This window comes from Chaetodon trifascialis, chromosome 23, assembly GCF_039877785.1.
Source record: "Chaetodon trifascialis isolate fChaTrf1 chromosome 23, fChaTrf1.hap1, whole genome shotgun sequence".
Lineage (NCBI taxonomy): Eukaryota > Metazoa > Chordata > Actinopteri > Chaetodontiformes > Chaetodontidae > Chaetodon > Chaetodon trifascialis.
This window is the reverse complement of record NC_092078.1, coordinates 6,980,851-6,997,843: the sequence shown is the minus strand read 5'-3', so window position 1 is coordinate 6,997,843 and position 16,993 is coordinate 6,980,851. Positions and strand designations below refer to the sequence as shown.

Sequence of the window (16,993 nt, the reverse complement as noted above, 5' to 3'; positions counted from 1 at the left end):
CTTATTAAGTTCACTGTACTTGATACTGCTTTCAAGCTCAGAGTGTTGATGGACAGAAGGCATCATCACCCTGTAATGCAACACATCAGCCACCAGGAGGGACCTCTGTGTGAGCGAACCACTCAGCAGGTAATAGTTGTCTCAGGAGGAACAGACGTCTGGGGAGGGGAGGGGGGCGAAGGAGGTGCATGATAAAAGCCGTGGGAGTCCTCGTAAACAGGTGGCAGATGTAGCAGGAACCAGGAGCGAGGGAGAGACGAAAGAGAAGAACAGCATAATTCGATACGAGCCCGCTGAGGGGGGCGGCAGGGAGGAAGGCGGCCAACAACGCGGGAGGAATAGAGCAGATGCTACATGTAGGAGGAGGGCGGCGGAGGTGGGGGGAGGGGGGCAGACGGTCAACTCCCTCAGTGCTGCTACCTGTCATTTACTCTTTCTGCCTTCCAAAATGCTGAATGCCCTGTCCAAATATTTACCCTGTCACACAAAGCCAGAGAAATATTCAATTAGGGAGCAGACGAGACCAGGCAGCGATGAACTGAGGCGACATCTGAAGGCCTTTTAAGGTTTTATACAATAACCCAGGGGGAGAGATTCAACAAAGCGTCATTTTATTTAGAAAAAAATGTGATATTTACGGTTGCAACGAGCATTAAAATGTGTTGGATGAAAAGCACTGGCATTGACTGGCATAGAATACTGTTGCATAATATAATAAAGACAATGATTTGATTGCATTTAAATCAAAGGTGACATACATTATACTTAAAAAAAAACACTGAATACATTCAGGAATTAAATTAAACAATGAAAAACAAGCATAAAATATCCATATTGAAGTTCAATAAATACTGGCACAGGAGGTGCTAAATGTCCCTTTAGAGAGCAGTAATATGCAGCATCTTCATAAATACTAAATTATGTGCAGACACAGCAGCTTCTAATCATCTAAGTTATGTATTAATCCAGTTTGTGTCTTTGCGCCCTTCCTTTCGACACACTGGGCTAATGCCTCTGAACTCCTCCTTCATCAGCGACAGCATTATCTAATAGTGTTATAACAAGCGGGAGCTACGGAGCGGGATAAATTGCGGCGGCTAATTAACACTTCATTAGCCAAGCTTGGAGACGTAGCTGTTGTTCTCCCCGGCACGCCGCTGTCGCAATACAATTACTGCTTCATGCAACTCGTGGCCTAATGAGCTTCTCAGCTGATCCAAGCAATGCCAGTATCGCCTTTCCTGCAGAGCATATGGCTTAAGGAGGTTAGTTTAACCTTACTGGTCTGTAGGCTATACTTACTTACTGTATAATATCTAATAACATGATACAGGGTATTTACTATTTATGGTGCATCCATGCTAAAGAGTGGCCAGGCTTTTAAACCAGTGCAAGGTGTGTAATGTCTCTGTGGGTTTTCTTCATCATTCCTTGATTCTTGATGGTCGGTGTGATTATGGCGTTGCACAGTGGCATTTTTGTAGTGATCCTCCAAGCGGCGCATGTACCGCGATCCGTGCACAGTCCCCCGCGCTCCTCAGATGGCGGTGGCAAACAGAAAGATCTGGATGAGCGGCATGACCTTCAGGGTTGAAAGGTCAGCGAGGACAGCCTGCGGTGTGCATGTCAGACAAAACACAAGTAAGAGCTGTCGTCCAAGCCCACACCCCTCCTGACCATGGGAGTCTCAGAGCCCATGAGAGGGGCTCTAAATGGCACCCTCCCCCCTTCTCAGGAGACATATTTCAAGATTTAAAAAAAGAACCACGCAGAACGCCGTGGATAATGATGATGCAGGATCCTTGGGAAGCGACAATCCTTACTTAAGAGCACACCGCTCCCCACTCTGTCCTTTTGGGATCGGTGGGAGATTAAATTTAGGGACCCTATCATGTTTAGAGACAGGGTTTAATATTTCAACGCTGGGCCTGGGGTTCTAAATATAAGATAAGGAGCAGTATGTTATGATATCTCCTCTCTCTGCCGGGGCAGGTGGTAAATGAGCAAGCAAATAGTGCCGGCTAGCATCTCAGACGAGCAGATCAGCCTGTCGCCCCATGCGTCATATTGTAGTTTAACCCCCTCACCCTCAGGGGAAGGGGAGAACGGGGGGGAAAGAGGAGCGGGTGAGGCGAGTCATCGTATGGTTTACTCTTGGTCTCAGTCATATGATAGTGGGATCACAGTATGGGAGCGGTACACAGTGCAGGCATGCACAAGAATGACATTAGCGGTGACTGTAATAATGCAACATGAGTGACAGTGCAGAGGGCGACAGAGGATGCACTCATTTAGCTTATAGCTGTGTGTGGCAGAAATGAGAGCCTCTGTTGTGGCTTGTCCAACAGTGCATAGGCTTTTTGTTCCAGGTGTTGGGATATGGCGGCAGAGGAGCTGGGGAGTGTTGGCGAGCTGGAACACAGGGCGGGGTAAGAGGGTGAGGATTCTTAAGTGTCCAGCCAGCCATTTTTTTCAGACGTATGCATGCAGAAGACTGGGTTACTGGTACTGGCTGCTCATCAACTGCTATTTACAGCCTTCCAGGGGTATGTGGGGGGACAGGGAGAGGACTGGAATCAGAGATTCTGACACTGACACACACACACACAGACACACACACACACACAAGTCTAATGTGAGACGGACGCACCTCAGCTGAGGCCAGCGACGTCACTTCCATCAGGTTCTCGGCACGGAAGGCAAACACAGCTGCTGCTAAGACTGGAGGCAGAGAGAGTAGCAGGAGTTAAGAGAACAGAGCAGGAGAGGAGGATGGCATGTGGGAACAGCAGAAGGAAAAACAAAGGGAGGAGGTAAAGACAGAGAAAAATAATGGATCAGAATGAGAAAAAAAAAAGAAAAGGTGTCTGTCACACTGTAATTGTGTCCATGCTAATATCATGGCAGGGTGCAGCAACTCTTACCCGCAACGATCTCCAGTGAGTCGTATCCCAGGATTCGGTCCCAGAGAAGAAGCAGCTGGTCAGTGGACAGATAGCCAGAAAAGGCCCGCACCATCCACTTAAAGGCAATACGCAACCTGTGGTCAAAAACATGTGTTTGTGTCACTGACACAGGGAGGAGGGCTTCCAGAGCTACAAGATCCACAGTGAGCAAAGATAATACTCTGTGAGCGAGCCAGGGGAACAGGTGGAACACAGACGTCTTTAATTCACGATCAGAAGGCCTTTAAAGTCTCCACGACTGTCTTCTTGATTCAGAAACTGTGATTCCTGTAATTCACCACAAGATGGCAGTACATCATTATAAAAATGAGATGTTTTCTGTGTGTGCAGGGTCTATATGATTCTTACACTGCATTAATATATCAACAGCTTTGCATAAAGATATCATTTAGATGGAAGAACTTTAATAGAAATAGATGGAGATATTGTATCAAAGGCTTCTTTTATGGCCCTTTGGACAATTTGTGGTACTGTGTAAAGGACCAAGATGAATGATTTCTATGGACCTGACGAGGCAGAAATGCTGTTAAGACGAGCATGCTGGACTTCCCTCATGCGGGTGAACTCACTTAGAGCTATCACTGCAAGACCAGAGCGAGCATGTTTCCATGGCGATTTGAAAATTGCATGAGGACTCTGTTTAGTTTCGCTGACAGTCTGTGGACTGAAATCAATCTTACTGCTTTTCTGTATCAAAAAAAAAAAAAATCCTCAACAGCTTTTTATTTGCATGAAACCGCAGGTTCATTTCAGTCAAAGAGCTGTGGGGAAGCGGGGCCCTAAACTACAATGAAAGAATACAGAATAGCAGCACACTTGTATCTCTGTTTTCAGTCACTAAATATTTCATGTGTGCCGATGAATTAGCCTTTTAACAGCGTTGGCACCGCAGCCACACGGGGCCGCAAACACATCAGGATGAAGCAGTGTGTACTCACGGCTGCGCCCCGATCTGTCGCAGGTGGTAGAAGAGCTGAGGCAGGTGGGTCTGGAGCAGCCGCTCAAACTGCAAGCACAAAGACACGATACCCTGCAGGAGCGAGCATGAAAGCAGAAGGACAGACATGAGCACACCGGCAGAATACTTTCATCTGGACGTTTAAGAAAACCAGGGACCTCACCGAGAGAGAGGAGGAGATGGAGTGCAATCTGAAGAAGTAGCGGACGTACATTTCCCTGAAAACACTGTACAGCTTGGAGGGCTCGTTGTACAAGAAGCACAAAGGTGCCACTGTGGGACAAACGCACACACAAACACACGCTCCCTGTCATATCTGTTGTATCCTCCTGTGAGTTTAGTGTGAATTGAAGGTTGACAGGTGCAAAATACACTCACCATACATTGAAAACCCGTGAAAAGGGATCACACCTGTTTAAATCAGTCAGTGCAGTTATGGCAGATAAACATTTATTATATCAACACTGCAGATTTACAACATATGTGTTCAAAAAAATCACAGATGAACAAAATACTGCATGTGAAAATGTCTAAAAACTGCATGAAATAATATGAGAAGAAGCAGGCTTACCGTTGGGAGGATAAACAACAGCACACTCCTCATCTCCAACCTTCCCTGCTTGACAGACACACAGACATCAGTGACCGGGACCTACAGCTGTGTGTGTGCGTGTACGCGTGTGTCCTAATTATCACTGTCACTCGTTGTGTTAAGGTCGTGCGAGTGAAGTGGCGCTCCTGTGATTTCGTGTGATGATGGGGTGTGTGTGTCCTTGGTGAAGGGGACCCATCATCTCACCCTGGATGTAGGATTTCGGAGGAGTGGCGCTGTTGTATTTGAAGTGATCCAGGACGGCCGTGTCCCGAGAGAAACAGAGCAGCACCTGGGAACACACAGGGTTGGTGGGTAAAGATAAAGATGACTGATGCTGGATTCAGTTCACATTATAAAGTGCTTAAATGTCGGAAAATTGGAATAGTATCCCTGCCTGATGACGGGATAAAGACGACAGCAGCTAATCATTTTCTTGTGATGACCTTGAGCTGCATTGCTTCCTCTTGAGTAAGAATTCCATTAAAGCAGCTCACCTGGAGCCAGCGATTTAGGAGGAACTGAAGCAGAGAGCCTCGAGTGGCTGCTTGTATCGCAAAATGACCTTATGAGTGGGCCCTCTTTCCATCACAGTCCTGGTTCTGTGTCTTTTTGAGGGCCGATTTCATTTCCTGGCCACTTCAGATGAATTACACGAGGGGAGGGTAATCTTTTGGGGCAAAAATGAGGCCGGCAGACCTTCGTAAGAGATGACCAAAACGATGGCAATTGCGTGTGTCTACACTGCCTCCTGCATGACCTTAAAGTATACCTGCTGAGGCTCAGGAGGCAGAGCGGTCGTCCACCAATCAGGAGGTTGGTGTTCGATCCCTGGCCTCAGCAGTCCACATGCCGAAGTATCCTGGGGCAAGATACTGAACCCCAAAAAACAATGCTGTGCCATCAGTGTGTGAACTCATATGTACGTCGCTTTGGATCAAAGCGTCTGCCAAATGACTAAGTGTACTTGTAATTGTACAAAAAACTGCGGTCTACTGTTGTACATGAAGCACTTTTGTCTGTTTGTGATAGATATTTGCAAATACTGGGAAGCGTTCTCAAGATGGAGTTTAATAAATGCTGCCGATCTTTAAAAATCATGCGAAAGTAAGTGGAAATTGGCTCACTCAAAGCTGTCTGAAAGACCACAAAGGCATGACACTTTAGGCGTAACCGATCAGGTGGAGTCGTATTAACTGTGTCCATAAGAACGTCCAATTCTTTCCTCTTGTGCTACTTCTGCAGATCATAACGACGCCTGTGTGAATCCACGCTTGCTCCAGAACAAGTGGATTCTTTCACTGCCTAGTGAGTTTACCATCAGCCAATATTGACAGTGACAACAGGAGCACGACATGTTAAGAGCCGCTGAATAAACCGGTTGCCGTGTGTATATGCACCAAAGGCAAACACACAGAGCAGTGAAGGCGATACTAACAGGTTGTATCCTCACCTGTGTAACTGTAGGTAAAGAGAAATGCTGTCATTCAATTCATTTTCTCAATTTAATCAATCAGTGATCATATATTATAACGGTACAGGGTGATGTGGAAATGCTGACTTCTTAAACAGAGGTGATAAAACGCTATTACCCTCATAAAAACCTTTGTTCTCTCTGAGCTCAATAAACTCTGACCAGACAGTCCCGGTGAACAGATGACAGAACTTCACACATGATTGTTGCTTATTAATTTGTGGGTGTTTGATGTGTAAGAGAAAAGCTTAATATTCGGAACCAAGGTTTTAGGCTGAACTGTGGGAGGGCAGATCCTACCTGATAGAGGAAATCTTCAAAGACAAAGTAGTAGTCGTCATTGCTGGCGGTGAGCTTCACATCCTGGAATTAAACGTCATCTCAAATGAACGTCAAAAGGAAAATGTACGGGAAAGCTTGGAGCTTATAAATCACTTCTCGTATTAGAAAAGAAGATGTATAGAGGGATTGTGTGACCCTTATCAGAAAATATCTCCAGAAATAACTTAAACTTGATGTTGTGCAGGACAAATGTTTCGGTGGCAGGACTCGGAAATTCACCAGTACACCAAATCTTCCACTATTTGTTTTTCATTTACTGGACAGTCTTGGCTGGGCGGCTTCATAAATGTGGACAGCGACAGTGTAGGGAGGCATACCTTATAGATGAGGTTGTCCACCATCAGGTCATGTTGAATGACTCCAGCCATTAGCTGCTCATAATGCATCACATCCTGAAATGGCAGAGACCCAACATGTCTAAAAATCATACCCAGACGCCAGTGTAGTAAATTATCTGTGGGCAAAATGTTTGTTTGTGAGGCTGGTGGTTATCCTATAATGCAAGCTCCAGTGATTAATGTGGTACGTGGATGCTGCTAAATCGGCTTCATGCATTGTGACGGTGATGACAGGAGGATTAAACCAAGCTTAATGGATGGGTATCGTGTTTCCGACCACATGGTTAAACTCAAACGTGTCTCCGGTTTGAGGCGGCTTATCATAAATGAACAAAAGAACAGGCGACGGGGTGGACGGGGAGATGAAAATGTCCGCTCTGACAGTCGTGAAGCGCCTTGGCAATGATCGGCGCTGCGGATGTGAGGAGAACAGAAACAGAGATGGTCATTTTGACAGCTGAGGTAGAACACTGAAACCGCCGTGGTGACTTGGACAGCATCAGTGGAAGAGACTTAAAATAAGTTCTGCTAAAACTGATTATATATCTTGGAGATTTGGGTCACGGCAGCTGACTGGTGCTGCATGTGGAAACGATAAAATCTACTGAAAACGAGACGACACGTCAGATAAATATAACACAAAACTGAGCTGTTCTCTGACTAAAATATTATTTCTTCAGAGGATACTTGTGTTGGATATCCAGACAAAGAAGAAGAAAGGCGATGAAAATCTAAGCAATTAACAAAATGCAGGTTAAGCATTCAACTCTGACTGTTTCGTGTGTTGGCCTCGCGCCGTCCACAGCCATGCTAACACTCTGCAGACCTCTGTCAGGTCCCTGTATCTCTCCCTCAGAAATCAATCTTCCCATCACATGCATTGTTTTATCGGCCTCGGCAGGAGACTCTGGACTGCAGCGTTTACACAGTGCGTTGCCACACAGGCGGGCAGCTGCTCTGTTTGGGCAAACCGAGCTAAATCACCAGCATTTGATTATCTTAGCATTTGTACACACTGGACAAGCCGCGGTGAGTTAAGATAAACAGGAGGGGGGGCTTATATGCTGATTATGTCGGAGTTGTAGGTCAGCTGGGGTCCCATATGTTGATTTATTACTGTGCCTTATAGATCCAAAGACACAAAATAAACTGCACAGTTGGTGCCATGAACTGTGAAGATGACAGCAGCTGAAAACTTTAGGAAGCACAGCTGCTTTACAGCCACCACCAGCATACAACATCTGTGTACATATGCGTGTATAGTACCTGAGGCTGGTTTGTAGAGTTCAGGATGAGGGCCCACAGGTCTGCCCGGAGCCCGGTGGGACAGCCCTGCCTGCTGTACTGCTGCGCTGCTGCACTGTCCTGCTCCACGACCACTGCAGCAAAAAGAGATAGAAACACATATGATGTATATGGAGCTAGGATTAGCTTAGCTTAGCATAATGGCTTTAAAATCCAACTGTGTACGTTACTAAGTTGGCAAATAATTGCCAGAAGATTGGACCCCTAACCCAACCACGTTGGAGATATATCGAATGACTTTACACAAAGTTCGCATCTAGTTTTCTTTTCCCATTTGGAGTCCTGAACAGAAAGCTGGACAACACACCCACTGCAAAACATCTCTGGCCAAAGAGGAAGCGTCCCAACTAATTTCGACTGTAATAATGCCTCAGAACTCCGGTGCAACATCATCAACACGGCCAGTCGCTGTGACCTCTCTGGACAACGTGAGCTCAATCAGACATCGCACTGACTCTGTGCTGGTTCAGCTGATTCGGACATTTGCGTTCACACACACAGCTCATCCAGGTCATGTCAGGAGACGTTAAGCGTAACGAGCAGCTTCACCGTGACAGAAAGAGTCCAGGAAGACATGCCAAGACTCACACAAACACCCAAGGCATGGACCTCCCCTTGTGAAACATTCACATGTGCAAAAAAACAGGATGTGACTTTAGCAAGCTCTGCAGGTGCTAGCAGGTGGATTTGGCCACTTTCAGATAGAGCTAGGCTAGCTGTTTCCTCCTGCTTCCTGTCTCTATGCTAAGCTAGGCTAACTGTTCCTCTCACATATGAAAAGTTAAATTCATATCTAATAAAACACATCATTGATCACTCCGTACATTCAGAGGTTTGGTCAGTACAGTCCCGTGGATAAAGGTTGCCAATGTTGGCAAAAAATCTGGTAAATTTTGTCAGAATAAACAGAAAGCCTTGTGATTTGCTGGGAGAATGACATAATATTGACAAACATCCAAACGGTACAAAGCCGCTGAATTAGCTGGGAAAACGAACACCTGCACATCTGGAGAGACCGCACGACGACAACAAGCAGGCAGCTCGGCTCTGAAACCGTGAAGAGGTTTGTTTTTTCCGAGAAAGCTTGGAAAGCATGACCTCCGTCGGGACGCAAATAAAACATCTTTCAATGGCCACTCCAAAAAAAAAATCCAGAAGAGTGGGCAAACCGTGGCGTAACATCCTGGTGTTTTGGTTTCATGGCCTCGCTGAACGTACACACGGCTTCACAATTTCATTCAACCCCTCAGAAAACGCATAAACAACAAAAAACCTCCTAACACAGACATTTCCACAATGGTTTTCTAAAAACACTCAGCGCGTGCTGACAACACTCCCTCCCACATGTCCATTCTGCACTAAATCTCTGTTGTGACAGTAGCCAAAAACACACAGCCCTTGACTTAAGGTGCTGGCCAGTCATAACATAAACCAACACACTCCCCCGCTCTTAAATTTCCAATTTGAGCGCACTTAACACTTGGCCTGGCATTTAACTCGCAGCTCTGCCCCAGACGGGGGTAAAATAGTGGACCGGGGCCTCGTGGCTGTGTATATAAAATACCGCCTGTGTTTTTAAGCTTCGACTTGATTTATGTCTGATTGGTGTCCATAATAAGGCTGGTGTTTACAGTGTGTTCATAGTCGGGCGATGGGATAAGAGTTAAAGTCCCTCCAGCCGATTAAATCACCTGAGAGGGTAATGAGCAGGATTCACGTAACGGCAGGAGCTGATGCTGGTCTGCGGTGCACCAGCATATATCCTCTTTATACAAATCTATGTATTTTACAGTATGTTTTTACCTTTTATAGCAGCATCTATCACAAGTAGTCCACCTTCTCTTTCAGAGTTTATTCCTTTTTTCATTGCAGTGGATATTATTAGATTTTTTTTTTTTTTTTTGATACGCATCTCCAAAAGAAACTCTTTCAAGTAAAAATAAAACCAGATCTCTCACGGTCTAAATTAAGTGCAGGTATAAAACACAAAACTAGAATGACACAGACAAGCACAAGCTTCCTCTTTCTTCTTAACGTCAAGTTAAATGGAGTAAATCCAGACTAAATCAGAAATAGTAACGATGAATAATGATGGTTGGTTGGAGCTTTTGGATAAAATGTCCCACATTTATGCATTTAAATATCTCAGTGAAATAACTAGAATAACAGAAAAGCATGAATAGAACTTAAAAACTATTTCAGACCAAGAGCCAAACACTGACCTTTCTTCCCGATCTGAACATGTTCGTTTTCAAACAAGTCTGCGCAGGGAAGAGAAAGAAAGAACAAAACAGATGCATCAATGATGGCCTGGTCGTGGCACAGTTATCTCTTTGATTTACAAACACAGAGATGGTAGATAGATGCTTCTATTTAAAGCCTAAACACCAGACCGTAACAATGTCAATATCTGGACTTAACAGAGATACTGTTTGAGAAACCCCAGGTGTGGCACAGGAGAGGAACGCCGACCGATATGAGGCCAGCGCGTTGTACAAACCGTTTAACCTCAGCGTTCAGGGGGTAAACACATTTATTACAGTGTGTTTGAGATTCATTACTGCTGGGGTGAAGGATGCATGTAGGTCTGATATTAAAAAGCTGCTTTATATCCAATCATAGATCATGTTTTGAGAGGATAAAAAGTCCATAAGCCCTTTGTCCAAACCAGAATCACGAGGGGAAATTATTCAGCCATGACACAACGTCCTGCATGCTGCATGTCATCGTGACAGGATGCAGAAGCCGCCGAGCAGCTGGCTTGTTAAAGGAACAGTTGAACATTTTAGGAAAGAGTCTCCGGCGTTGGCTGTGTATTTACTGCACAGACATGAGAGTGGTGTCGACTTTCTGATCTACCTCTTAGAAAGGAAACAAATACGTACATTTCTTGAACTACCGTAGTGCATGAGGAGGCGTATTTGCACTTTTTGTGAATACCTGGATGGATGTGTGCGTGGTCGTCAATCCCCAGCTGCCCAGTGGTCAGGTTCAGCTCTGAGTAGGCCTGTCTCTGACAGTTTAACACACATACAACACACACATACAGATTTCAAATCAATTGTGCGTTTTCTGGAGCTGCTTAGCAGGACACACTGTTCAATGCATTGAGGTGACCGATGGACAAAACACCTGCAGGTACACATGAGTAATCTCAATAAACCACACATCCACATGGCCGCCTACCAGCTGTGGGATGTCCCTGACGTTGAGGGGAACCTGGATGAGTCCCCAGTGGCTCCTGATGCTGACGTCCTCGCTGCTGTCGTGATTCGGATTCCGCAAGCTGATTAACACCTGTACAGAAAGCAATAAGGTAAGCCATCCATCCATCCATCCATTTTCTGTACCCGCCTATACCTTTCGGGGTTGCAGGGGGGGCTGGAGCCTATCTCAGCCATCAACGGGTGAGAGGCGGGGTACACCCTGAACCGGTCGCCAGTCAATCGCAGGGCAACATATACAAACAACCATTCACACTCACACCTAGGGGCAATTTAGAGTCACCAATCAACCTAATGAGCATGTTTTTGGCCTGTGGGAGGAAGCCGGAGTGCCCGGAGAGAACCCACGCATGCACGGGAAGACTTCACACAGAATGGCCCCGCCCAACCCAGGGATCGAACCGGCAACCTTCTTGCTGTGAGGCACGCGCACTACCTGCTGCACCACCGTGCCGCCAATAAGGTAAGCCAATGACATTTATTTTTCTTACTTACAATTGCTTCTTTAAGTCAAACTGAAGCAAATAGTCTGATGTGCAAGAAGTCTGCTTACCTCCAGAAAGTCTTTCGGGGCGTAGACAGGCCTAAAGCGACTTAAGTCTGTGGAGACACAGAGACATTAATGTATCTCTATTATACATTAGTTGATGGTCCCACTTACAGAGCACACTTTTAAGTGGTACTTCCAGCTGCTACGTGCACAGTGTTTATATATGCAGTTTCAGAACCATTTCAACAGCTGTAACACTGAGACTACACAAATGAATCCAACCATCCAGTCCATTTAATCAACTTGAATATACTTGGTCTGTGACACTTGTGCAGCTGAATCTGGCCACTTTTGGGAAAGTCAAAAGAACAGCACAAGGCCACTTTAAGTGGGACTTCCATCCACTGACTTCATAACGCTGCAGTAATTTCAAGTGGCGTGTCATTCCCAGAACAAGGGCACATTAAGGTTTGGACGGAAGGAGGGGTGCTGCTCGTTATCGCAGCTCCGTCCAAGGAGTCTGGACAGCTTCTATATTCACAGTCCAAAGTGTTTATAGCCAGGGGACGGCACATCCTAAATGTTATTATACGCCAGTGAGCCGTGATAGCATTGTTAGGACACTAGGTTGTCGTGTTCTTTGTAAATGTACTGGCTTGAAGTGCAAACGGTTCATTGAGAGCTGAGCTTTACACAGTGAGGTCTCAATCTGAATGCTAGTATCTGAAAAATAAAATAGGAATCTACTGCTTGCATTCCTCCAAAAAATACTTTTAACATACACTTGAGCAAGGATGATAACAACTAAAAGTCTGCCCTGAAGATACTCAGTGGCTTTTATCAGCACTGTCCAGGTAGCTCAAGGTGTAAATGCCTCCATTGTTAGCCGCTATGGCGCCCCAACGCCGCAAATCAGCATCTGAATGCTACACGACACATTTTCAGATGCTGCCCAGTCGAGCCCAGTCCCTAAGAAATGCTTCCCTGGATAAATACGGGTTAAAAAGCAAACATGGAAGCGGTCGGCCTGCTTAAGAGATGTGTTACGCTGATGTAAAATCAGGCAGTGTGTGAGCGATGCACCAGCGCGCAGACACATCAACACCAATCTTTCATAAAAGGCAGAATGCTCAGGGCCAAACCCCTGGGCAATGTCTTGAGACCTGGTTCATCCGTGCCCATCTCGTTCCATTTGTTGGTGAGCTCCTTCTGCTCCACTGCAGGCCTCTGCGGAGTGAGGGCAGAGAGGGAGGATTTCAACAAAGCGCACAGCTACAACAGAAACAAATCTTGAAAATGCCACATCGGAAATGAGGTTGTGTGGTCATGAATTTGCATTCTCTGTTTATTATTTGGCATTTGCACAGAATACAAATGCAATCCAAGCAGCATTGCCTTCCTCACATCAATCTATAGCTTCAGAGTCACTGCTTCCTCTTAAACTGCTAGTTCCTGGCTACTGTCAAACTTAGCCACACAAATAACAATATGCAGAAAAAAAGCCACAACAGTACCATGACATTGCAAAAGCTGCAACGTTAAAAGGACCTTTACACTGGAGAAGATGTTGCCAGAGAACCTGAATTACGAGCTGCTTTAATTAAGTTATGTTAGATGTGACAATATTTTAGCTACCATGCGAGCCAGAGGCACTTCAAGCTCCGTACTCATGCTATTCAGGCTTTTGAGGATGCGCTTCTCCCAGCTGGCCTGTGTATGAGAGCACACACACACACACACACACACACACACACACACACACACACACACACACACACACACACACACACACACACTTCAGATAAAAAGACAGGGGCTCTGAATTCGGCAGGCAAAAACAAGAGTCAGAGAGGTAGAAGAAGAACGAGTGAGGAGTGACGGAGATACGAGTGGACAGACTGACCTGTGCCTTGCGCATGTAGGCCAGCGGCTCTTTGAGATGCTCTGGAGGAGCCGCGGGATGGCTGGGGGGCAGCTGGCTAGAATAAGCAAACACAAGATCGGGGGCAAGGAGCGTTACAGTACAATAGCAGAAGGGTTGATCAAGTGCAGTAAATAAATTCTAAAGAAGCCAAAAAGACTGAAAGCTTTGAGGGACTGAAGCCACCACAAAAACAAACACGTTCCAGAAAGAGCCGTTTTAAAGAGCTTGAGAGATAAAAGTCATACATCAAACAAAAGCCCAATAAAATGTTAAGATTTTTCTTAAAAACAGGCCGGCGGAGAGCTCAGATGAGTCAGAACACATCTCCACCGCCAGGTGCAGCAATCCCGCGTCTCAGATCTTTTCCCCACGAAGCTGGCTGAGAGCACACTGAGTGACTCAAGGTCTGCGCTAAACAAAGTTCAGCCTAATCTAAACACCTATAAGAGCACATAGGGCTGACTAACAGCCGAGGAGGCATTAGTCGATGTCATATGTCATCCATTAAAAGCAAAGCATTAAGCGTATTATGTTTCCGTCTGAAACATAGGGCACATTACCCTCAAAGGTAAGAGAGGACAGTTAAAAGCTGTTTATTGAAGTTCACAGAGGAGCAAACATAAATATGGATTACACTGGAGCAATTATCAGTGCTTAAAGTTAACCATCTCCAATTTCACTGTTTTTTGTCCAAAGTGAACATATGAAGCCAGTGACGCTAGCAGGGTTAGGCGACAAAAACTAGATGTGCTGAGGTGCTGCAGGGCCAGAGCACCAAGCAGGACCTGATCTACAGTCCCTGTTTATAAAACACACACTGTACATTTCTCTTTGCGTGCCAGACAACAATGTGGAGAACAAACAAAAAAAAATGGCGCGTCTGAAGACTTCAAAACGTTCCTCCACGTGACAACGCTTCACCTCCCCAGTGAGATGTTAAATGAAGCTGAAAAGCAGCTACACACCCCCACCTGATGACAGAGGACTAAGTTACAACAGGCCTCAGACACAGATATATTACAATTAATGTAATGTATAACATGTATCTGAATAGTTTCATAGTGTTTCTTGAATGCACAATTTCATCTGTCTATCACCCAGACAGCCTGATAGCTCAATAGGAGTGTATATAAATGTGTGTGTATGCTTGCTCTTCAATATATATGTTATATATGTGGCTTTAGATGTGGCTTTTCAGTGACTTGATCAAAGTTTGGTCCATTTGCTCCACATCTCATGAGCTATCCTCTCCACTCAGGGACAATTTACACCTTTTCCATGCTTTATAACAGCTATATGCATGCGGTGTCCTTGGAAAATGAGAATATCATGCATCATCTGTAACATTTACTCATTTTCTGTGACTGAAGTACAAACCTCAGGGATCAAACAGCTGTTTCAGAGTGTGTACAGATCTGGTCGCCATGTTTGTTTATCATATCACATTAACACATTAGCTTGATGCAACTTACACATGCAGCTCTCTGTACACTGCATTCTGCAGCTTTCTTTCCCAGCCTGTAAAACATTGAAATATGTCATCACCACACACAAAGAAAGACAATATAATACGTATATTACCAACTGAGCTGTGGAAGTGTGTGTGTGTGTGTGTGTTACAGAAGCTAGAAAAAAATGCGCCCACCTGATGTTTTGAGAAAACTGCGTACGTCCTCTTTAAGCGACTCCAGTTTTATCTCAGGTTGATGTAAACACTCCTAAATAATATTTGGGAGAGAATAAAAAAAGTTTGTATAAGTTATGCAGCTCGTGCGCTGTTGAGGTCAACCTGAATTCAACTGTTGGCGACACTCTGAGATTGACAGCAACCTGCTCCGCATCGTTAGCCGCGTGCTAACCGGCTAACTCACTTTGGCTTGTCTCTCTATCTGGGAGTGCAAATGGCTTCCTTTCAGCCGCTGGACGATGTGAGCGATGGTCAGCGAGAGCTCGGTGCCTTCGTCCATCCTCCTTATCAAAGCTCGACGAGTTTCGCGTCCGTAATGGCACAGTTTGATGCTCAGTACGCTGGTGGCATCCGGCGATGCGGCAGCCGCCCCCCGCAGAGGTTACTTAGCAACTGAAGCGCGTGCGCCGGGCAAACAAGGAGCAGACACTTTGGTTCCGAGCTGAAAATCTTTGTTCCGATGGTACAACAGAGTGAAATCAAAGGTTCACACTTTTACATTTATTTTTGTCTTCTTGTTATCTTTTTTTTTTTTTTTTCCACACGTTAAAAAGGACGGAAATAAGCATTTATGAGATCATTTACTTAAGATAGACATATTACCACTTTATGTCACTTCATATATTCACTACATTTCAGATGTACTTTTTACCTTATTGCTTATTTTACCTTATTGCTTTTATCTAACAGCTTAAGTAATGTGATTTTTGTATGATCAGGTTATAAAATATGGTACACTGGACCCAATAATGCAACCACCGGCCTGGATGGATTGAAGTACTCAGTGTACTCTCACTGTTATTGCTTTTAGTCCTATTCTATGTGTGTTTCCCAATGTCTTAAACGTGCATTCATTTATTGCCGAGCCCTGTCAAAGGAATATTTTTGTTTACTGACAGACAATTAAGTTTTTTCTATTCTATATAAACTCGCTAATGTAGTGCCACCTAAACAAACTGCAGTATTAAAATGTTGCCTATACATTGCGTACATCAGCTGTGCCAATCCAATAACACACAATCACAAAGGTCTTCCTTAAAATTTATGATGCAGAATGAATACTTTGAGTATTTTTTTTTTTCTTTTTGTATTTGAGATTTTGAATGCAGGACTTTTACTTGCACTGCATTATTTTTACATTCTGGAAAGATATTCCCACTTTTACTTAAGTTGAGACTCAGAATGCTTTAATTTAACTGAATGTAAATAACTTAATGTAGTTAAATTGGGCCTGGGGTTCATTTTGTGACGTTGCATTATGATTTTTTTTTTTTCATAATAGTCATCTCTTTTTTATAATCAATAACAGGTTACAATGACCCTAAAAGACCTTTCTTGAGGAGTTCAGGGAGCAGTCATGATACTTTCTGTTTGTACTAAGACAATTTTCACAGCAGCTCAACACGTGACTGATTCCAAGCCGTCTGGGCACTAATGACAGCCCGTCTCTCCACCCATCAGAACAATTACAGCATGAGTCAATGAGCTTCCATATTGCTGCTGACATGTTCACATGAAATGCCACAGCAGGCAATCTCATGCTCTGAAACGGGTCAGGGAGCCGTGGACAGAGATAGCCCACAGTGGATGCAGTGCGGAACCCTGCTGACAGTTTAAATACATTTAATTCCTCTTATGCGTCCTGACTTTTTGCTCTTGATACTTCCTCTGCTGTAAGTGATCCGGGGAATTA

At 44.8% G+C, this 16,993-nt stretch overlaps 1 protein-coding gene across 2 annotated transcripts; it reads right to left on the bottom strand.

Moving 5' to 3' along the window:
* Window positions 1-620: 620 nt before the first annotated feature.
* tbc1d19 (TBC1 domain family, member 19) lies at window positions 621-15,706 on the bottom strand. 2 transcript variants are annotated; one of them, XM_070993505.1, is made up of 21 exons: window positions 15,485-15,706; window positions 15,259-15,331; window positions 15,086-15,131; window positions 13,593-13,668; window positions 13,325-13,399; window positions 12,853-12,916; window positions 11,753-11,799; window positions 11,162-11,272; window positions 10,916-10,988; window positions 10,198-10,236; window positions 7,937-8,049; window positions 6,650-6,724; window positions 6,291-6,353; window positions 4,724-4,808; window positions 4,496-4,543; window positions 4,303-4,335; window positions 4,088-4,197; window positions 3,905-3,996; window positions 2,925-3,040; window positions 2,651-2,721; window positions 621-1,612 (listed from the first exon to the last, which is right to left on the bottom strand). In XM_070993505.1, the coding sequence occupies exons 1-21, from the start codon at window positions 15,578-15,580 to the stop codon at window positions 1,538-1,540; spliced, it is 1,581 nt and encodes a 526-aa protein (XP_070849606.1). In that variant the 5' UTR covers window positions 15,581-15,706; the 3' UTR covers window positions 621-1,537. The 2 variants fall into 2 exon arrangements, with proteins under 2 accessions (XP_070849606.1, XP_070849607.1); XM_070993506.1 differs by having other exon boundaries at window positions 4,496-4,540.
* Window positions 15,707-16,993: the final 1,287 nt, after the last annotated feature.

What these genes read in the sequence shown, in the direction of transcription:
- tbc1d19 (XM_070993505.1), bottom strand. Translation starts at nt 15,580, where the DNA reads ATGGACGAAGGCACCGAGCTCTCGCTGACCATCGCTCACATCGTCCAG. An exon ending in TCAGGGACATCCCACAGCTG is followed by an intron (nt 10,989 to 11,161) that starts GTAGGCGGCCAT and finishes TTAAACTGTCAG; the next exon opens with AGACAGGCCTACTCAGAGCT. An exon ending in CCACGCACACATCCATCCAG is followed by an intron (nt 10,237 to 10,915) that starts GTATTCACAAAA and finishes TTCCCTGCGCAG; the next exon opens with ACTTGTTTGAAAACGAACAT.